Here is a 23408-nt window from a genome sequence, read left to right on the forward strand (position 1 = left end):
TACTAGGAGAGGGGAATGGACCCCAAATAGCATTTAACTAATTTAGAAAACACCTTGGAGTCCAAACCAATCAGCAAACACTTCAAAATTTCATTAAAAAAATGACAAATCGTTGTTTTGATGGGGTTACGGGCCGCAGGTTATGACTCGGCCGAGTCAATACGGAAACGGCCGAGTTGGCCAAGTCATGGCTGACTCAGCCGAGTCATTCAATGACTCGCTGACTCGGCCTCCCGAACCGTTTCCTTCACCGAGTCACAATTCTGGGCATTGAAATGGATCAACTCGGCCGTTTCAGTTTCGAATCGGCCGAATTTTAAAACTATTCCTTAAACCCTTGAGGTTGCTCTATGTACACCTCTTCCTCAATCACACCATTGAGGAAAGCAATATTCACATCCATCTGATGTAGGTTCCATCCCATCGAAGCAGCAAGAGAAAGAATGGATCTAACAAAGGTGTACCTAGCAATAGGAGCAAAGGTCTCTTCATAATATTCTCCCTCTTTCTGGGAGAACCCTCAAGCCATGAATTGCACCTTGTACTTGTCAATACTTCCATCTGTAGTATGTTTGATCTTGTATATCCACTTGGAAGTCACAACTGACTTCCCTTCCGGCCTTGGCACAATCTCCTAGACATCATTCTTCATAATAGATTGATATTCTTCATTCATGGCCTCCTTTCACACTTGTTAGATAGTTGCTTCTTCATAAGTGGAAGGCTCTGCATCAATCAGGTTAGTCATGAGAGTTGCATAGCTAGAAAAACTCTTAGGTTTCTTAATTTCTCTAGATGTGCCATCAGGAGTTGCATGTCCTTTTGCTTCTTCCAATGTAGATCTAAGCCATGCTGGTCTTTTTCGAATCTATGGAACAACAACCGGTTCCACTGGTTCACGAGGCCCTACTAACTCTACAGGACCTTTTGTAGAACTCGAATGCTCATCCTCATGCTTTACTTCATCATAGGAATCCATGGAAACTTCCTTGGACTTCCAATATGCCACTTTCTCATCAAAAGTGACATTCTAGCTTACTTGAATCCTTCGTCGTTCTACAATGTACACTCTATAAGCCTTTGAAGATTCATCGTAACCAACAAATATGTCTTTCTTTCCTGAAGGTTCAAGCTTGTTCCTCTTATCCTTAAGAACATGGATGTAGACAGGACAACCAAAAATTCTCATATGTCCAACCTTTGGCTTTCTTCTATAGAATGCTTCTTCAGGAGTCATATCTTCCATAACTCAATGAGGACTTTGATTTTGAATATATGCAGCTATCAATGATGCTTCTCCCCATAATAACATCAGCAAATCTTGATCATGCATCACGGCCTTGATAGATTCTTCAATAGACATGTTCTTTCATTCTACTACACCATTCTATTGTGCATTATAGGGGACAAATCAGCTCCCTCTTAATCCTAGCCTGCTTACAGAAGGCAACAAGTTCTTTTGAGGTGTATTCTCCTCCATTGTCAGATTTCAGAATCTGGATCTTTTTACATGTCAAGTTCTCCACTTTAGCTTTGAATTCTTGAAACCTTGTGAAGAGTCCATCTGTGGTCTTCATAAGATAAATCCATGTCTTGCAAGAGAATTCATCAATAAATGTGACATAGTACAATGCTCCTCCAAACAATCTTATAGGCATAGAACCACACACATCAGAGTGTATCAAATCTAAAACTTCTTTAGATCTATTATCACTCTTTGGAAATGGTTTCTTGATATTATTTCTAAGAGCACAACCTTTGCATACACCTTCATGTTCTATCTGTAATTTAGGAACACTTGAAACGATTTGATTCAATTCAAGTAATGCTCTATAATGTGTTAATCTAGGGTGCCATTGATGTCAATATAGCAGTGTTTGTGATGGAAAATTCCTTAATACATGATGTTGCCTATTGATGCCCATTGATCTTAATATTGCTCATGGAGGATCCAAGAATTGAATACAGAGGTAATAGAAATAGTGGAACCAAGGAGGAAGGCTATCGGAAGCCGAGAAAAGCCAAAGAGTAAGAGGAAGAAGTCATTGAAAGCCAGTGAGAGAAGAGAAGCAATTTATCGGAAGCAGTTTATAGGGAGGAGTTAAGATATTGGTGCTTTATCAGAGAAATTATATTGTCCCGTTATCGACGGTTCTATTATATTAAGTTATGTAAGCACTACTCAAACCCCCGATTGCAATATAATGGAGTCAAGAAATGAATGGCAGAGATCAAACCCAAGTGCTTGTCGAAGAAGAATGGCAGAGGAATATATCTGGATCGTTAGATCGACAGATCTGTTAAATCAACGGTGATTAGCAACTGCAGGGTAGGAAAGTACATATTCCTTGATCGTGGCTGAAGTCCCGCACTCAATCCTAGCCGTTGATCTCATATTCAACTCTTAGATCACAGTCAACTGCAGGGGTTAAGGCCGTTTTAATCCGTGTGCTATCGAAGTCCCGCAAACCATAGATTTCGATATAATATGCAGACCCAATAGCTCCATTAGAACATACCTTTATGTAGTATTGCGTCTAGATATCGGGGAAGTTACGCAAATCATAAGAGTTGTCACCATCGGACCGCTGATTGTGATAAGACTTGTGAACCCAACCGCCGATTGTGATAATATTGTGAACCCTATGGATTCATTAAAAACAATTCATTGAATATCGCATCCGCTCCATCGGAAAACAGAGCATGTGCACACTTGTAAAACCTCCGATTTTTATGAAGTTGCGATTGCGGGATTAAAGGAATGACTCCAATTCTCATGAAATTGTGATTGCGGGATTAAAGGTGATGACGTGGCATGTGGGACCTCCATGTGGGTATAGCAGCTCTTATATGGTTTCCGTGAATAATCAAGTCTATGGATAAAAGACTCTCTGATATATATTTTTAATATACAAGTCGGCCTCCCTCCAATAGACGTGTCCTTTGGTCATTGGTGAAACTCGTATAAAAACGAGTTAAAACGCTTCAGTTCTGAGTATCTATCTCGGGCATAAAAATAGAGCATAAAGAAGTTCACAACTCGTGAACTTGAAGAGATAGAGGAAGTCGAAGATCAAACGAGAAAGAAGCTGAAGGTCAAGCGACTTTGCTAAATGGGTTAATCTTTAAAAGGCTTGAACCTGTGATGAATTAATAGAAAAAAACAAAGCATAACTCCAAGAACAATTCAGTGAAGCGAAATAAGGTTTGATCTGCCATCGTTTGAAGGGAGCAATAGACTACACCAGTATTGAAGTATTTGTGAGTATGATCCTTGGAAGTAAGATATCGCGACACTAAGAACAGTGAGAAGCAGTCACTCCTAAAGCACTTACCGCGGCAGATAGAACAATGAGTTGAAGTAGAGAATTGTTTTTTGTGCAAACATTGAAGCTTAGCGCAACTTATCAAAGATATCTTGTTCAAAAGCATCAGCAAATCTTGGATACATTATTGGAGATCATGATGGCTATTTAAAATCATCATGAAGTAACTTTGCAGACTCTGTGTGGGCAATATGAAGAGTTGTGAAGACTCTTTCATATGAAGACAGGTTGTCATTGATGAAGTGGCATGGAGACTATAGTGAAGCTGTAGATTGATAGAACATAGTGAAGAAGATTTTGAGAGCAGTGTAATACAATCAAAACAATTCTTGACAAGATAGGGTCAGAGCCCTTGGGGTTGTTGCCTTGAAATTGGAAGGATTGGTGTCCTTGGAGTTGGTGCTCCTAAATCCAAGGTTGGAGCCTTGACAAGATAGGGTCGGAGCCCTTGGGGTTGGTGCCTTGACAAGACAGGGTTGGTGCCCTAGAGGTTGGAGCCCTATATATATTGTACTTGATTTATTGTAAAGATTATATAAATAAAAGAATTTATTCCTATTGTTCATTTCGTGTTCTAAATATAAATGATTTAACTGGTAAAAATAACAATTGAAAAGGAATACTGATTCACACACCCCCCCAGTATTTCAAACAATTGGTATCAGAGCCAGCTTCTTCATATTAGCCTAACAGCTAGAAGAAGGATTCTTAGTCACAATGAGAAATCAAGAAGTGTTGAGAAGACTTCCTTTGTTCGATGGCACAAATTTTGGTTTTTGGAAAAAAAGAATGTGCTACTACTTAATGTCCCTTGGACCTGAAGTTTAGCATTCGGTTTTAAATGGGTACACAGCGCCTTCCACTCTTCCAATAGATCAAGACGAAAGGAAAGCTTACATTGCAAATGTAAAAGCCTTAAATTCCATCACTAGTGGAATCACTGATTCTGAATTTACAAAAGTCATGAATTGTGACTCGGCCAAAGAAGTATGGGATAAGCTAGTTAACTTATATGATGGAGACTCCAAAGTTAAGAAGGCAAAGCTTCAAAGTCATAGAAGACAATTTGAAAGTCCGAAAATGGATGATGAAGAAGATATTGCGTCATACTTTCTCCGAGTAGCTGAGTGGTCAACTCTCTTAAAGGATTAGGAGAAAACATTGAAGAAAGCACTATTGTTCAAAAGGTCTTAAGATCTCTCCCAGACAGATTTGACTCCAAAGTAAGTGCTATAGAAGAAATGAAGGACCTAAATACTTTAAAGATCGATGAACTTCATGGAATCCTCATTGCCTATGAGATGAGAAAAAGAAGCCCAAGTTCCAAAGATGCAGCATTCAAGGCCTCAAAATCAAAAAAGGGGAAAGAATGGAATACCAGTAGTGATGACTCCGATGTTGAATCCGAATTGGCGCAATTTGTACGAAGACTAAAGAAAGGATCCAAGCTAAAAGGTAAGTACCCTCTTATTTGTTTCAAATGTGGATGAATAGGTAATTATGTTGCAAAATGTCCTCTTAAGCATGATAGTGATGATGAGGAAAATTCTAAAAGGATGGTATACAACAAAAAAAAGGGTTCAATAAGAAGAATTTCTTCTCTAAGCAAGATGAGTCTGATGAAGATGAATTTGTAGTCATCAAAAAGAAATCAACTAATCATTTCCCTCATCGCAAAGGAGGTAATGATGAATCAGATGAAGAAAATGACTATGTTGGAAGCCAAGAAGTATTATTCATGGCATTCAAAATGATGATGATTCAGGTCTAGAAGGAAATGTAGATGAATTGCTAATGAGTGCCATTGAAGAAAATGAGAAATTACAAAATAAAATCATTTCTCTCAAGGTAGAAAAGGAGGAAGCAAAAAGAAGGGAAGACCTCTTGAAAAATAAGCTAAAAGAAAAAGAAGAAATTTGTGAAGAACGTGAAGCCGAAATAATATCTCTGAGGAAGGAATTGGAGAAAGTCAAAAAGGGTTCGGAAAGCTCTCAAATACTTGACATTATCCTAAATGCTCAAAAACCTCAACATGACAAATCTGAGATAGGTTTTAAAGGAAAATCATCAAGTACTAAGAATAATGCGAAAAGCTATGCCGACATACTTTCCAGCAACCCAAAAGAAGAAAGATTATTTCATCAAAGGCCCATCTCAAATCCAAAGAATGAAGAGAGAGTAACTCCAAGGAAGAATGTTGATTCAAATCATGGCTATTACAACAGGTACAAAACTATCTTTTTTGGCAATTGTTTTTATTGTAAAAATTTTGGTCATCAAGCTAAACATTGCATGGCTCGTAAGAATGAAACACCAAAATTGAAGGATCAAACAAACAAACCATATGGTCTCAAAGGGCATGGACAAATCAAGGCCTACAACTCTTTTGATCCCTTGGCCAAATTTGATCCAATTTGCTCATTATGTAATGATAATGGACATAATAAACAAAATTGCCCCCTCAAAAGAAGAGAAGCAAAAAATGAGAATCCCAACACGAATAAATGTGGCCTAGCTCTATGTGCTCACAGTGATGAAAATAATTGGTTTGTGGATATTGGGTGCTCCAGACATATGACATGTGACAAAAGGAAGTAAATGTATCCTTTGGAAGTGGATCTACCAAAATTGCTGGAAAAGGAACTATTACCCTTATTAATGGAAAAGGAAAGGCTCAAAATGCTTTGCTAGTAGACGGGCTCAAACACAATCTCGAGTGTTAGCCAAATTTGTGATCAAGGACATAATGTCGTCTTTAGCACTAAAGATTGTGAAATAAGGAACTCTTCCTCAAGGGAACTTGTGGTGAAAGGAGTTAGAACATCAGATAACGTCTACATTCTGAACAAAATTCAAGAAGATAAATGTTACTTAAGTCAAACAGATGAAAGTTAGTTGTGGCACAAGCGACTTGGACATACAAGTTTCGATAACTTGATTAATATCAGCAAGATTAATGCAGTACGAGACATCCCAAAGTTATTCAAGCCAAATCAAGTAGTATGTGGTCCATGTCAACATGGAAAGCAAACTAGAACCAGCCACAAGACCAAGGAGTTCTCCACATCAAAACCTTTGGAGATCACCCATGCTGATTTATGTGGACCAACTAGAACTCCAGCACTCCAAGGAAAAAGGTACTTTGCTTTATTTGTTGATGACTATACGTGAATGATGTGGGTATATTTCATAAAATATAAATCCAAGGCATTTGAATGTTTTAAGAATCTTAAAGCTCTTGTAGAAAATGAAAAGGATTCTAAGATTAAATGTCTTAGAACGGATAGAGGGGGAGAATTCACATCAAAAGAATTTGATGAATTCTGTAAAGTACATGGAATCAAAAGAGAACTCTCTGCTACCAGAACACCCAAGCAAAATGGGGTAGTTGAAAGAAGAAACCGAACTGTTCAAGAAATGGCAAGAACAATGTTAATAGTAGCTGACTTGCAGCGAAAGTTCTGGAGAGAAGCAGTCGGGACAGCCGTTTATACCTTGAATCGAACTCAACTAAAATCAAATAATGAGAAGACTCCTTATGAATTGTGGAAAGGAAGACCTGCTTCAGTAAAATACTTCAAGATTTTTGGAAGCAAGTGCTTCATAAAAATCAATGATGACTCACCAAGAAAATTTGATTCTCGGGTTGACAAAGGAATATTCCTTGGATATTCTATAAGGAACAAAGCCTACAAGTGCTACAATAATCGACTACAGAAAATAGTGGAAAGCATTGATGTAGAGATTGATGAAGACCTTCCAGAAAAAGAAATTGAAGATCATAAAGTTGACCCTCTCATTGAAGAAAACAAAGAAGAACCTGAAAAAGAGGAAAAAGATCAAGAAAAACACAAGGAAAAAGAACCATCTCAAACCCCTTCAAAGGTGAAGTTTCTCCAAAAACATCACCCAGAAGAGCAAATTATTGGCAATATAGATGAAGGGATGCAAACCCGAAGAAGGATGACTGGTACACCAAAGAAAAATGATGTTGCTCTCCTATCTATGATAGAACCAGAAACATTTACTCAAGCAAGGATCCTCATTGGGTAAAAGCCATGGAAGAAGAAATGTCTCAAATCGAGAAGAATGAGACATGGGAGCTGGTACCTCGTCCAAAGGATAAAAATATAATTGGAACCAAGTGGGTGTTCAAAAACAAAATGAATGAAGATGGACAAATCATCAGAAATAAGGCAAGGCTTGTTTGTAAAGGTTATTCACAAATTGAAGGAATCGACTTTGAAGAAACCTTTTCACCAATAGCTCGTATGGAAGCTATAAGGATGTTCTTGGCATTTTCTTGCTCAAAAGGATTCATAATCTATCAAATGGACGTAAAATCAACGTTTCTAAATGGGGAACTCAAGGAAGAAGTCTACATGGAGCAACCAAAAGGGTTTAATCTAGCAGAAGGAAAAGACTCTATTTATAAGTTGAAAAAGGCATTATATGGGTTGAAACAAGCTCCTAGAGCTTGGTACACAAGATTGGATCACTATCTACAACAACAAGGCTTCAAGAAGAGGGTGGCAAGAAGTAATCTCTACATGAAGATGGATGAGGATAAGTTACTAGTCACTCTTATCTATGTTGATGATCTGATTTTTGCTAGTAATAATGATGAGATGAGCCATGAGTTTGCTCAAATATGTCAAAGAGTTCGAAATGTCGATGATGGGAGAGTTATCTTACTTCCTTGGACTACAAGTATCTCAAACCATGACAGGCATGTTCATATCTCAAGCAAAATACCTTAAAGACATGCTTAAAAGATATGGTATGGAACACTGTGCACCCATGAGCACACCTATGACCACAGATTGCAAATTAAGCAAAGATGATGACTCTTCTCTGGTAGATGCAACTCATTACAGGGCAATAATTGGAGCCCTCCTATACTTAACTGCTACGAGACCTGACATTATGCAAGCAATAGGAATGGTGGGAAGATTTCAGTCAACTCCTAAACAATTCCATTTGTTGGCTGTAAAAAGAATTCTCAGATACTTGAAAGGAACTCCTAATTTTGTTCTTTGGTACCCTAAGAGCTCAACTCTTACTGTGACTGCATACACCGATGCTGATTGGGCTGGAAGTGTCGATGAACGAAAAAGTACTAGTGGAAATGCATTCTTCCTGGGAGATTGTCTAGTATCTTGGCTCAGCAAAAAACAAACATCCATATCACTATCTACAGTTGAAGTCGAGTATATAGCTGTTGCAGATTGTTGTACTCAAATATTATGGATGAAGGAAGCTCTGAAAGATGTCAACATAGGTACCAATCAACCAATCACCATCTATTGTGATAACACAAGTGCTATCAGTCTCAACAAAAATCCAGTGATGCACTCAAAGACCAAACATATACCAATCAAGTATCATTTCCTTCGTGAACAAGTAGCTGAACAAAACATCAACTTGGAATATATCAATACTAAGGAGAAGATAGCTGATATTTTCACAAAACCTCTTCCTCGAGAAGCATTTGAACATCTTCGCCAAAAGATGGGGGTTATTTCTCTAGCATCACATTAAGTTGATTCATAAAGATGTTGCATGACAGGGGGAGCAGTTCAACAGAGGGAGTTCTTGTGCACCTTTTTTCACCATTGATGTCAAAGGGGGAGAGAAGAAGAATATTGCCATCAATGACAAAGGGGGAGATTGTTAATCCAGGTTGTCATTGATGTCAATATAGCAGTGTTTGTGATGGCAAATTCCTTAATACATGATGTTTCCTATTGATGCCCATTGATCTTAATACTGCTCATGGAGGATCCAAGGATTGAATACAGATGTAATAGAAATAGTGGAACCAAGGAGGAAGGCTATCGGAAGCCGAGGAAAGCCAAAGAGTAAGAGGAAGAAGTCATTGAAAGCCAGTAAGAGAAGAGAAGCAATTTAGGGAGTTAAGATATCGACGCTTTATCAAAGAAATTATATTGTCGCGTTATCAGCGGTTCTATTATATTAAGTTATGTAAACACTGCTCAAACCCCCGATTGCAATATAATGGAGTCAAGAAATGAACGGCGGAGATCAAACCCAAGTGCTTGCGGAAGAAGAATGGCGGAGGAATAGATCTGGATCGTCAGATCGACAGATCTGTTAGATCGACAGTGATTAGCAACTGCGGGGGTAGGAAAGTACAGATTTCCTTGATCGTGGCTGAAGTCCCGCACTCAATCCTAGTCGTCGATCTCATATTCAACTCTTAGATCACAGTCAATTGCAGGGGTTAAGGCCATTTTAATCCGTGTGCCAGTCGAAGTCCCGCAAACCATAGATTGCGATATAATACGCGGACCTGATAGCTCCATTAGAACATACCTTTATGTAGTATCGCGTCCAGATATCGGGGAAGTTACGCAAATCATAAGAGTTGTCACCGTCGGACCGTCGATTGCGATAAGACTTGTGAACCCAACCGCTGATTGCGATAATATTGTGGACCCCATGGATTCATTAAAAACAGTTCATTGAATATCGCATCCACTCCATCGGAAGACAGAGCATGTGCACACTTGTAAAACCTCCGATTTTTATGAAGTTGCGATTGCGGGATTAAAGGAATGACTCCAATTCTCATGAAATTGTGATTACGGGATTAAAGGTGATGACGTGGCATGTGGGACCTCCATGTGGGTATAGCAGCTCTTATATGGTTTCCGTGAATAATCAAGTCTATGCATAAAAGACTCTCTGATATATATATTTTTAATATACAAGTCGGCCTCCCTCCAATAGACGTGTCCTTTGGTCATTGGTGAAACTCGTATAAAAACGAGTTAAAACGCTTCAGTTCTGAGTATCTATCTCGGGCATAAAAGTAGAGCATAAAGAAGTTCACAACTCGTGAACTTGAAGAGATAGAGGAAGTCGAAGATCAAACGAGAAAGAAGCTGAAGGTCAAGCGACTTTGCTAAATGGGTTAATCTTTAAAAGGCTTGAACCTGTGATGAATTAATAGAAAAAAACAAAGCATAACTCCAAGAACAATTCAGTGAAGCGAAATAAGGTTTGATCTGCCATCGTTTGAAGGGAGCAATAGACTACACCAGTATTGAAGTATTTGTGAGTATGATCCTTGGAAGTAAGATATCGCGACACTAAGAACAGTGAGAAGCAGTCACTCCTGAAGCACTTACCGCGGCAGATAGAACAACAGGTTGAAACAGAGAATTGTTTTTTGTGCAAACATTGAGGCTTAGCGCAACTTATCAAAGATATCTTGTTGAAAAGCATCAGCAGATCTTGGAGACATTATTGGAGATCATGATGGCTATTTGAAATCATCATGAGGTAACTTTGCAGACTCTGTGTGGGCAATATGAAGAGTTGTGAAGACTCCTTCATATGAAGACAGGTTGTCATTGATGATGTAGCATGGAGACTACAGTGAAGTTGTAGATTGACAGAACATAGTGAAGAAGATTTTGAGAGCAGTGTAATACAATCAAAACAATTCTTGACAAGATAGGGTCAGAGCCCTTGGGGTTGGTGCCTCAGAATTGGAAGGATTGGTGTCCTTGGAGTTGGTGCTCCTAAATCCAAGGTTGGTGCCTTGACAAGATAGGGTCGGAGCCCTTGGGGTTGGTGCCTCAGAATTGGAAGGATTGGTGTCCTTGGAGTTGGTGCTCCTAAATCCAAGGTTGGTGCCTTGACAAGACAGGGTTGGTGCCCTAGAGGTTGGAGCCTCACAAAAAGTCCAAGTTGGTGCTTGGCAACAGGTTGGAGCCCTATATATATTGTACCTGATTTATTGTAAAGATTATATTAATAAAAGCATTTATTCCTATTGTTCATTTTGTGTTCTAAATATAAATGATTTAACTGGTAAAAATAACAATTGAAAAGGAATACTGATTCATCCCCCCCCCCCCCTCTCAGTGTTTCCAACATAATGAAGATGACCATACCTTCTATGCCATAGCTCACTTGGATTGATTTCATCATGTACTAGGGATTGAGTTGGTTGACTCGCAAGTCTACAATCTTTTGTCACAAATCCCAATAACCCTAGCATTGTCTATACTAGAGCCCTTTGACCATACAAGTACTTTTCCATCAACAACAGCCACTCTATCTCCTTTATCTTATAAACATGATATAGAGACAAGGTTCTTTTTCAAACCTGGTACATATAGAACATTGTTGAGGTGCACATTGTTACCAGATTCCAACTCTATGGATGTCTTTCCAACTCCTTTGACTGCATAGCTATGGTTGTCTCTAAGCTCTACCCTTTGGGACAACCTCTTTTCCATCATGCTAGAGAGATTTCCACAATCTCCAATCATGTGTATTGATGCACCACTACCTATCAGGCACATGTCATCATCATCTGCAATAGAACCTATTAGAGCAAAAAAGTAAAAGAAGTCTTTGTCACCTTTAGGCTTCTTTGGATGTTCATCTTCAACATCGACTGCAGAAGCATGTTGTTTTCCCTTTCTCTTCTTGTTATTAGATATCTCTAGAGAATCTCTCTTAAAGTGTCCAAATTTCTAACAACCATAACATTGAATCTTTGACATGTACTTCTTCCCTTGGGAAGGAGGTATTTTTCCTGACTTCTTGTGTTGAGAACCAAACTTCTTCTTTCCTTTGTTCTAAAGCAAGTTGCAAATGCTTGAAAGGCTTCTTCTTTATTATCTCTTGATATGAGCCCTGATTCTTCTTGAGCACAAGAGGTCCATAGTTGTTCAAATGAATGAGCTTCCTTCCAGCTACTTATACCTATTGCAAATGCATCCCATGATCTAGGTAGACCATTGAGTGTTGTAGTCACAAGTTTGTTCTTAGAGATAGTTTCTCCAATTTCTTGAATTTGGTCCTTTACTTGAGAAATCCTTACAAAGTATGAAGCTAAAGGGTCATCATTCGTCATCGTCACATCTCGAAGTTCATTCTTCAAACTTGTGGCATGACCAACATTCTTGATAGTGAATAGATTAGTTAGGGCTTCATACATCTTCTTGAAGTATCAAGCTTTGCAATTTAGGGAATGAGATGATCTCTAATGGAGTCCACAATAAGACCCATGGTGTTAATGTTATCCTCCCTAAACTTCTCCTTTCCTATAGCATCTACTGGTTCCACAACTTTCTCTATCATCATATCCAAAACATTGCTCTTTGCAACAATAAGATCAGTTCTAAGTTTCCAAGCTTTGAAGTTTGAGGCTCCTTCTAACTTGTCAAATTCTTTAGGGAATGAATTTTCGGATCGAGTAAAAGCTCTAAGCTTTCATAAAGGAAACCATGGATACGAATCAACAAGAAGGACTTCAACAATAGAATCTCAAAGTAGGGTTTCTTGAAAGGTGATCTCAATGTTCTTTCCTTCACCAAAGCTATGATACCATGTTGATTTTCTATGTGCAATGTAGACTAGCACAACATTTTTGAAATACTAATAATTACTTTTGATGTTAATCTTCTTTTATTTTATTCCAATATATCATTCCGCAATTATACTTTAGAAATTTAACCATACAAGAACAATAGAACAATAGAGATCACAATCCACAAGAAGATGACAAGATTTACCCTTGGAAAACCCACCAAGGGGAAAAATCCAGCAACCTTTTCAATAGAGATATTATTTTGTTCAACAAGAGACACACCTAGACCTATGGTTAAACCTGGTCAACCCCTCCAAGTCAAGCTCCCAATCTGATCTAGAATTCCGCTTTCCCTTATCTAACCCAAAATTTCGGCCCTCTTGCAACTGCCTAGAATTTCAGCCCTCTACAATAGAACTACCCGAAATATGCGAACTACAGAGAGAGACTGTCCACACATGCGATCTAGAAGAGAGAGATAGAAGAGATGATTTCGTCCTCTTAGTCGTTCTTGTCCTCTGTTTGCTTGCATAGAAACTTGCTTGAGAGAGAGATGCAAATTGGTGGTGGAGAAATGAGGTCGAGCTGCTTTTATATAGTGATATGTTGGGTCGAAGGGGTGTGTCTTTACCCTGGGCTGACTTGACTTGGAGGGAGGTCGACCTGACAATTTTTGGAGCCAAAAAATTACAATTCAAAAACTCAAATTTTCTTATTTTAAAAGTCACAATGGGACTTTGACTCAAAAAAAAAAAATATTTTAACTGTAGCATTTAAAATATGCTTTTACAATAATCAATACAAGTACATCAGGTGGTCAAATATACATTATGCAAACTAACCATAGTTACAAATTCAACAATGACGTGGCATCCAGGAGGGCCACCACGTGGCACGTGTCATTGGCCTTTTGGAAGGGCCAAGCAGCCAAAAAATGGATGACATGTGGCGCTCCTAAGGGAGGCCACATGGATAGGATGACATTAGAGTGATGTCACCTCAGGCTGACATCATCTCAGCAATTCCAAAGGGGAGGCAGCAAGTAAGGGCCGAGGTTTATGTCCCCAGATGGGAAAATTTCCCATCATTTGACGTGGAAATGCCTGCCTCAGCGCCAACATGTATCGCCATCATGGAGCTCAACACACAGGAGAGTGGAGCGAGAAATTTATGTCCAGAGACAGGAAAAATACATACGGCAATTGACAACAAGGTAGATTTCATCTCAGCCTCGGGCACTGATGGGAAATGACCAAGAGAGAGGGGCCGAGACGGGAAATCCCTTCATCGGTTGACAGGGAGGGATTTCTGATTCACCCCATAAATTTCATTGTATGCTGGATTTTTGGCCAAGGACCGAGGATCTATCTAAAAGGGAAATTCACGCATTGCAAACCATGGAAAAGGGGGTTTCATGGTGCCACACTGTGGTCAGATGGATGCCACAAAGGCTTGCCATGGTGGCACCATGTAAGCAAGCTATGATACGAACTAATAAGGGGGGTGACATGGCAGTAAGACAAGATGACACGGGGGCACCACATGGGTGCCATGTGGCAAAACGTGGTGATGTGGCATGAGGTTTCTGGGCAAAACTTTAAATGACCATAACTTTTGATCCGGGAGTTGGATTGAGGAAAATTTTATATCGTCGGAAGATCTCGACGAGATGGACGCAATGACGATGTTTCTTTTGGGTTTTGAGGAGTTTGAAAAATGACGAAATTTTAAGAGCCCATTTCCGTAACCAGACTTTTGAGGTCGGGTCAATGACACTAATACCTCTTTCTACACTTAGTATAGGCTATGGGTCGATGAGGGGGTTGTTACACTCACCAACTTTTAAATACCTTTTAGTGCACTTACTCAGCCCTAGTGCATTAGAAACTGAGCAAATATATGCAAAGCAATGTGTATAACGTCACATCAAAGAATCCATTCAAAATAGAGGATATGTACAAATATAATATCAAGCCATCACATCAGAGAAACTCAAAGCCAATATCAAGCTCAAAATTGCTATTAGTAAGCCAAACCATATATTGTTTTCAAATAATACGAAATACATAGCATCAAAGTAAGGATAAGACACTGATAGTTTCTTCTACCATGTCATAATTCAATCTTTGCAGCCAGCAGAATGATCACTTGTGTTTTTTGCAATCAGTCAGTCAGACTAGTTTAAAATGATTGCCACGTGACTTTAACTTAAAGCTAGAGTCATTAGCATTGATTCTGCAGCATGATCTTGCAAGGATTTAATGAATTTGTTTATACTGCATGCATGAAAAAAATTTATGATCCGTTGATTATGCATCTGTAACAACAGCACTATGTATTAAAGAAGCATTATCAGGTATTACTCCAGGGAGTTTACAATTGGCCAAGCAGAGAAAAGTTGGGGTGTATTGCTCTTGATAGTTAGGCTTGACATTTAAGGAATATTTTAAATCAGTGTCACTTGCTCCGGGAAAAATTCTAAAGTCTGTGGTTTAGAAATGACCATGAAGATTTTCATGAATACAGGAAAATTGCCCTTTACATTAGGGGCTCAATCCCACAGACAATTCAAATCAGGTGAACCTGATTCTGCAGTTTCTGCAAGAAAAATAACAAATTTATTGACAAAACAAATCCTTACTGTCTGCATCTCTAGAGTTACTTCAAGAAATGAACAAAACCAATAGTATTTACTATTTATTCCAGACTAATCTACTAGAATTTGTTTACAGAATTCAGAAGAAACCTGGATATAAGTGCATATTGAATAGTAGTTAAACATACTTTTTGGATCACCATCCAAAGTGTCCTGAAGACTTCTAAAGCTCTGCTAGGATTTACAAACTTTGAAACTCTCTAAAGGTGAAACCCAAGTTATTCAATTAATGTCAACTGAACCAAACTATCCTAATCTTCTCCAAGCAGCCTAACTGCTTTTTTTGTGGGATGCTGTAAGCCATCCTGATAAATGAATGGTGCCTATTGAGTCAAATGAACTAATTGTTCACAATAGATTCATGAAATACAAAATGTCCCACTTTTAAATACCTTTTAGTGCACTTCCTAAACCCTGCTGCATTAGAAACTGGGCAATTATATGTGAAGCAATGTATATGAAAGAATAAACTAAGTCACATCAAAGAATGCATGTAAAGTAGAGGATATCTGTGAATCAAATATCAAGCCATAACGTCAGAGGAAAACTAAATGCAAATATCAAGCTTGAACTATCTATTAGTAAGCCAAACCATATATCAGTTTCAAATAATACAAAATAAATAGCATCAAAGAAAAGAGAAGACCTCATAGTTTCTTCCCCCATGAAATAATTTCGATCTTCACAACCAGCCCAACAGCTGACGCAAATGCAATTACATTTTAGCTTAATTTGCCTTTTTGTCACTGCTTGGTGAACTTGATTTCTCATTATTACTGGATGAATCACCAGAGGGACCTGGACTATCAATTCCTCTAGGAGCTTTAGTTAGAAATTTTACTCCACTGATAGCACAAAAAAACGTAACTGAAAACATAGGCAACAAATAAAAATCTTCACGTGCTGCACCCGCTTTGTAGACAGACCACAAAATGACCAAAGGTCCAAAAGCACTAAAAATTGTAGGCCCAAGAACACAAGCAATAGCTCCAGCAAGACATAAATAGCTTCCAATAATTAAACCCAGTTCAAAAGTTGTATTGTTTTTCCCTTTATCTTTTATGTTTGTCATAATGCCGTCTAGCAATGATTCCAAATCAGGTAGGCCAATTGGTTCATCCTCAGAAACAATAGCCTCCAACTTGGAGAAGAGGGCACCTGGGTACAGAACTGCCTTCACAATTGCACTGTTGACTCCTTTAGAGATCAGATGCACAGCAACAACCTCCACGGGGTTTGAACATTCACCTTTCGGGCAAGGAGCACTGTAAACATGGTAAATTAGGGATATATTAAAAACAGTTTTCTGTCCTCTTGCTGCAAATTCGGATACAGATTTTAAATGCATCCAAAAGATCATATTTTCAATTTAGCAGAATATTCAATAAAAAAGCAACGGAAGAACCTCTTCAACTCCTATGAATTTGCACAGATCATACAGCAACTATCTCCAACTCTTATATTATTAAAGTGTTCCATTCTGAACACATTCCTAGTTAGTTACTAGTTAATAAGATTAGAAAGTCAGAACCAGAAACTGTCGATATAGTTTATTTATATACCATGTAGTGAGATGTGTTTAAAGTCATAGATCAACAACATGTGAATTCTTCACAACAATGGACTTTTCAGTCTATATTGATCTTCTTATACCAATTTGTTTAAAGTCTGTAAAAGGAGATTCTATCTCAAGGTCACTATAGGCGCAATGGAAACCAATCTGCATTTAGTTGATCCGCAACTAACCTTCAGAGACTTGTATCTTTTGTTTTAGCAATTCCATTCCGCTCTGAGATGGCATAAAGATGCTATATGGTTCTGTTCTTACCAGTGTTTTTAAAACCGGAACCGGTGACCGGACCGGTCCACCTAATGAACCGGTTTACCGACCGGAACCGGTCTAACCGGGACTGGTTTGGTCTAAACGAACCGGTTTTAGAAAAATACATTAAATAATTATTTTTTAATGAAAAAAACTATTTTTAAGATTTAAAAGCATGATTCCAAGCCAATAGAGACAAAATATGCAAAGATTGCTCATTTATATACCATGTAAAGGTGAATATATCAAAATGGCACCGAGTGCAATACATATCATCGACAAAATACATAAGCAATGAGGCTCTAAACCACTAAGAAGATATTAATATCACAAGTAAATTTCATCTAAGGAAAATGTTAGGTTTAATATGTTGCCCTAACCATTTTCCAACATGGTATCAAAGCTATGGTTTGTATCCTTGGTAGCTGGAAATATCACTATTTCATCTGTAGCTTGATCATTTGGAGATCAAGTATAACAAGACTAGGAAGAAGCTTATACAAAAGAAGAGAACCAAATGACAGACAAAAAGTCTGCCCCTAAATTAAAATAGGTCTGCATAGAGGTCCAAAGTCTGAGGTGTTTCAGAGACACGAGAATCATAGAGGTTCAAAGTCTGGTGTATTTCAGAGACCCAAGAATCACAAAGATCCAAAGTCCGGAGTATTACAGAAACCCAAGAATCACAGTAACTTCGTATAGAAGTCCGAAGATTGTAGGCCTAATAACATTGCAGAGGTACAAAATCTTCCTTGGTTAATAGAGGTCCGAAACTATAATGATACTAAAGAAGGTCTGAAGATTTCAGTGGATTACAAAGGTCTGAATTACAATGGTATTTCAATTTTCCCGAATTGCAGTGATATTTTAAGAACTTAGAAAATTGTAGTAAGGTTTGAGAGATGAAGTATCTAGAACATGTATCATTCCTATTGATAAAGTCATGAAAATCATAACCCCTAAACCACTAAACCACTAAACAACTGCGTTTTTTGTCATGTTTCAGTGGGCTGTCCATAAACCGGCCGGTTTAGGACAAAACCGGCCGGTTAGCAATAAACCGGCCGGTTTTGACCTAAACCGGCCGGTTTTTACCGGTTAGGTCAATTTTCCGGGCACATGGGGCTTCTAACCGGGTTTTTTCACCGGTTCTGACCGGTGAGCCTCCCAACCGGCCGGTTAGGCCGGTAACCGGTTGGACCGGAACGGTTTTTAAAACTATGGTTCTTACTGACTGATATGTTCGATTAATATAAATTTTAAAATAAAGTAATTTTCATAACAGCGCATAGATTATGGACAAATTTCTCAGGTGTTGAAAATAACAGCATCGGAAGTCATTCTCCAATGAGAGGCCTTAAATGGCCACCCTGAGGCTAGCTAGGGAAGATTTGGAGAATCAATAAATCCTGTGAGCCACTGCAAAAGTCAAGGCGAAGGTAGAAGCCTTGTGAGCTTTGACAAGAGTCAGGATGAAGGAGCTGCTAGTGGATGCTTGGTGAGCCATGTGCAAAATCCAAGGCAATGTCTTGTGAGCTCTTTGAGCAACAGTCAAGACTCAGTCTAGCAAGAGTCAGGACGAATGAAGAAGTCCTGTGAGCTAGTACTGGTATGATGGACTCCTTGGCTTGTTGTGATGTGACTACCTAGGACCTAGCCCCTCCTAGGCTTACTCCAACAAGTGTCCAAGTTGTAGTACTAAATGATCACATGGAAAAGACCTCCTTCTTATTGTTATCTTGAACATAAGTACTTAAATGTAATTGCAGGTGAATGGACCATGTTGGTTGAGAGAGTGATAAAATGTCTATGTAAAAGCCTTGAGTCATGTAAAAGTGTTTGTCATGTAAACTCCTAGTCCTAGTGACTAGTTGAGATATTATAATGTAATGTTATGATGTAAAGGCTAAAAGCCTAAGTTTGCCTAAGTTAAAGATGTCAACGTAAAATTAGAAGAAGGGGGGGACGTACTTGTGTCTAAAGAGAACAACTTAAGTTGTTAACCCCTCTTCCACGGAGTCTTCTAGAAGGATCATGAAACTTATCCAATGTCAATCCAAGATTAAATTTGGGCGCTCCATTCTAGCCAAGAGAAATGATAAAAGGGCCAAGAAAAAGCAATTCGCTACACAAGTTCTTTTTCTGCAATTTTTCATCTACTCTCCAAGGCGCACCTATCCCTCTTGAGCACCCAAGGTTTCAAGTTCTCAGCTGTTAGATATAAGCATTCAAAGTTCAATAGTCATTTCGCCCAGATCTGGCCTATTTTTCTGCAATGCGCCCAAGTAATCTTCAGATCTACTTCATACAAGCTCAGATCTAATTCGGGTTGCTTCAGATATGACATCTTTGGCTCAAGGATATTTGATCTAAGTCATTTGCACCTGCATGCAAAAAGTTTGAAGTCAGTTAAGGCTTCATTTGTCTCCAGTCGTCCTCTCTCCCAGCGAACTGTACTGTAGCGCCCTCAAGAAGGGTTTTGTACCTGCAAATTTGTTCAAAAGCAATAAAGTAAGAAGGTCTTTGTTGGGGTTTTCTCCCTTATTGGGTTTCCCCAAGGTAAATCTTTTGTATTGATGTGTTTGAGTATTTTAACCAATGTTCCACCATGTTTTTGGGACATGGGGGCAAGGGAGCTGGGGATACACAGCAGCGGCCTATTCAAAAGCTCCCCTCCAATTTTTAGGAAACGTGGGGGGACGCCGGGGTCTTAAAAACTTATAGATATAAAAATATATGATATATCATTGAAATTTTAATATTTATAATGTAACTGTCTTTATCATTATATAATATATAACACTTACATCATGAAGGATAAATGATAAATCGATGAATCATATAACTTAAGTCTGAAGAAAATTTAAAGCGAAAAGCATGATATCATATAATCATACATCATACATGTAAGTTTGTAATTGTACAATGTAACTACTAACAATGTACAATGAAAATAAATGTTTAAAGTTTTAAAGTTTAAACCATATTGAAGTTCCAACTGTGAATATTGAATATTGAAATAAAAGTAAAAACTGAATCAGACTGATACATCAAGAGTCAATTTTTTATAGAGTCGAGACTCAAGTCTAATATATCATATATCAAGATTCAAAATAAACTGTAGTTTGAAACAGAAAAGCAAATGTGAAAGGACTAGAGGACGAATAAGCAGAGCAATATCATGAAAAGATGAAACAATGTGAAATGAACATTGAAAATAAAGATTAAACCCTTCTCGGTTCATAAAAATTAGGATTTTTTGTTTCATTAAAATAAATTGTGATTTTTAAATCGCTGCATGCGCCCTCGCCACAGCCTGCGCGCGCCCTCTGAGATAGCATCCCCCATCCGGCATCGCGGCGGCCAGGGCCTTGGCCCCCCGCCATGGCCCTCCCGGAATCACCTCGGGAGGAAATCGATCCACAAAAAGCTTTTTCAGATCTAGTGAAATCCCTCCCTCCTCAACGCCCCAGACCTGCACTTTCAAAATTTGTTAAGAAATTAGATGTTCTTCAAGAAGTTCAACTGCCTCCAACCCTGCCTCGCATGGCAGCATTATCTCTTGCCGAAAAAGGTCTCATAGGACAATTTACAGGCCTTTAGCCCTCTCCAAGAACAGTTCAAAGATGGGTTGAACGAAATTGGTCAGACAAAATCCAAGGGAAAATATCAATTAGGTTTTGTGGAAAAGGGTACTATACATTCCATTTTGAATCCAAAGAGGATAAGGATTTAATCTTCAGGAACGGGCCGTACTTCATGGACTCCAGGGGCCTCTACCTCAACAAATGGACCCCAGATTTTGACCCTGAGCTGGATGTTCCCAGTGCTGTTCCGGTTTGGGTCCGTCTCCCTCACCTCCCTCTCCATTGCTGGGGAGATGAGTCAGTTCGGGCCATAGGGAACGTTGTAGGCAAATATATCGATCGCAGCGAGCCGAAGGACAACATGCAAGCTTGTGCAAGGATCTGTGTCGAAGTGGATCTAGGCAAAGGACTGCCTGAAGCAATAAAGCTGAAAGTGGACGAATGGAGTCATGTCCAGCAACTGGACTACGAGCAGATACCATTTAAATGTAAGGTATGTCACGAATACGGACACTTTGCTAATAGATGTACTAAACTTGTTAATGCAGAGAGTGACGAGCAAGAAGGTCAGTGGGAAACAGTTAAAAAGAAGAAGTCTGCTCCTCCACCCAAGCCTCCCCTGGAGACTGATACCCCCGGACCCTCTGTTCTGCGCCCTTCTTCTTCCTCCCCCTCTCCATCTGTCCCCCTCCCGCCTGATCCGCCCCTCCCACCCTCTTCCAACCCCTTTCTTGTCCTCTCTACCCTTGAGTCTCCCCCAGAAGATCCCCCCTCTGAGCCTTCTGATCCCCACCCTTCCCAGATCATCTCATCACAGGCCCCTCTTGAGCCCTCTCTATCAAGAATAACCAGAAGCTCTTCGAAAGAACATGGAACAACCAGTGACATTTACAAAAAACTGGGACCTGGCAGGAAATCAGCTAAGCAACACAGGGATGAGAATGCCCAGAAAGACATAGCCATGGGAACGCAAACTCCCATAGAATCCTTCATTCTGGGGCATCAAGAGAAAGAGACAAGCTACAAAGACCAAGAGAGGCGAGCACCTCTCCGCATGCCCAATACCCAATGATGAAAATCACATCTTGGAATAGCAGGGGTTTAGGGCACCCCTCCAAAGTTGCTGCCCTCAGAGACCTAATTCACAATGAAAAGCCAGATATGATGTTAATACAGGAGACAAAACAAGACCAGCATGAAATGAGAAGAATAATAGATCAGCAGAAACAATATATAGGATGCATCAGTGACTCAAGAGGAGCCTCCGGAGGAATTGCCACCATCTGGAACAATAGTAAATGGAACTGCACTTCAACAAATCTCCACCAGAATTGGATCAGAACTGTTTTGGACAGCAGAACAGGCAGCCACACAGTAATTATTTACAATGTTTATGTCCCCAACCATTATAGAGAAAAGGAAATCTGCTGGGATGACCTGAAGACAAGTATCGATGGGGAGCCAAACTCAAACATCATAGTAGCAAGCGACTTCAACTTGGTCTTGCATGCCAATGAAAAAAGGGGAGGAAGTTTCACCCCAGATCCCTTCAGAGGTCGACTGGAGGCTATCACTCAGGAACATGAATTAGTTGATGTTGTTCCCAAAAATCGCAGGTACACTTGGAGTAACCGTAGGATCGGCATCGGCAACATAATGGAGAGGCTTGACAGATTCCTAGTCAATATCTCGTACCTCTCTTCCTTTTCTGTTGGATACGCCAATGTCCTCAATACCTCAGCTTCTGATCACTACCCTATTTCCCTCACTCTGGAAACCCATTGCTCCCTCGGACCTATCCCATTTAAATACAGCCCTCTTTGGAATTGGATTCCAGCAGTCAGAGAAATTGTTCAGAAGGCTTGGAGCCAGCATGTAGAAGGTTCACCAGGCTTCATCTGGGAAACCAAATTAAAAAGAACCAAACAGCTGATAAAGGAATGGGCCAAAGAGAATTACCAGGAGCCAGAGGAGGCTAAAAACAAAATCAAGAGTGATTTAGAGAGTGTCCAATTAAGGATCGAAGAACAAGGCTTATCTCAGCAAAACAAGGAGCAAGAATGCGCACTCTATACACAGCTGAGCCACATAAACAGGGAGGAAGAAACCAAATGGCGTTTAAAATCCAGACAACTATGGCTCCAAGGAGGAGACAAAAACACAGCCTATTTTCACAAACAGGCCACTGCTTGAAAGCTCAGGAACAATGTAAGCTCAATCTTGGATAATGAAGGAAATCTGCACAGCACTCAAGAGACCATTAGAAAGGCCGCCTCCGAGCATTATAAAGACCTCTTAACTGAAACCAAAGGTGAAGAGGACTACTCCGATTTGCTCCAACACTTGCCTAAAGGAATCACTAAGGAGATGAACGACAGTCTAAACAAGGAAATTGAAGAAGAGGAAATCAGAAGAGCGATTTGGAATCTGCAACCTGATAAGGCGCCTGGGCCTGATGGATTCCCCATTTGCTTCTATAGGGTGTTCTGGAGTCTTATAAAAAAGGACCTGATCAAGATGATTCGATGGATGCAAAGAAAGGGTAAAATAGGTGGGTTCACCAACGCCACCTTTCTTGCCCTCATCCCCAAAGAAAATCGACCTACCTCCTTTTCCAGATTCCGACCCATCTCCCTTTGCAACTCTTCCTATAAAATTCTGTCCA

The 23408-nt window shown here is 39.4% G+C and overlaps 1 protein-coding gene across 2 annotated transcripts in view; it reads right to left on the reverse strand.

The window, feature by feature from the left end:
- Window positions 1–15349: 15349 nt before the first annotated feature.
- LOC149228950 (uncharacterized) overlaps window positions 15350–23408 on the reverse strand; it is a 96150-nt gene continuing 88091 nt past the window's right edge. The window contains exons 2-3 of one of the 2 annotated variants that reach the window (XR_016247910.1): window positions 15981–16599; window positions 15350–15751 (exon numbers count right to left, since the gene is read on the reverse strand). Coding sequence is in view for 1 of the 2 variants with exons in the window: in XM_089378429.1 (XP_089234555.1) it covers window positions 16062–16599 (538 nt within the window). In the remaining variant the exon portion in view is untranslated. Of the gene's footprint in view, window positions 15752–15882; window positions 16600–23408 lie in introns of those variants that run through there. The other variant, XM_089378429.1, reaches the window with a different exon arrangement.

This window comes from Pinus tabuliformis, chromosome J (assembly GCF_031772625.1).
Source record: "Pinus tabuliformis cultivar Carrire ecotype Pingquan chromosome J, CPIR1, whole genome shotgun sequence".
In the NCBI taxonomy this organism is placed as follows: Eukaryota; Viridiplantae; Streptophyta; class Pinopsida; order Pinales; family Pinaceae; genus Pinus; species Pinus tabuliformis.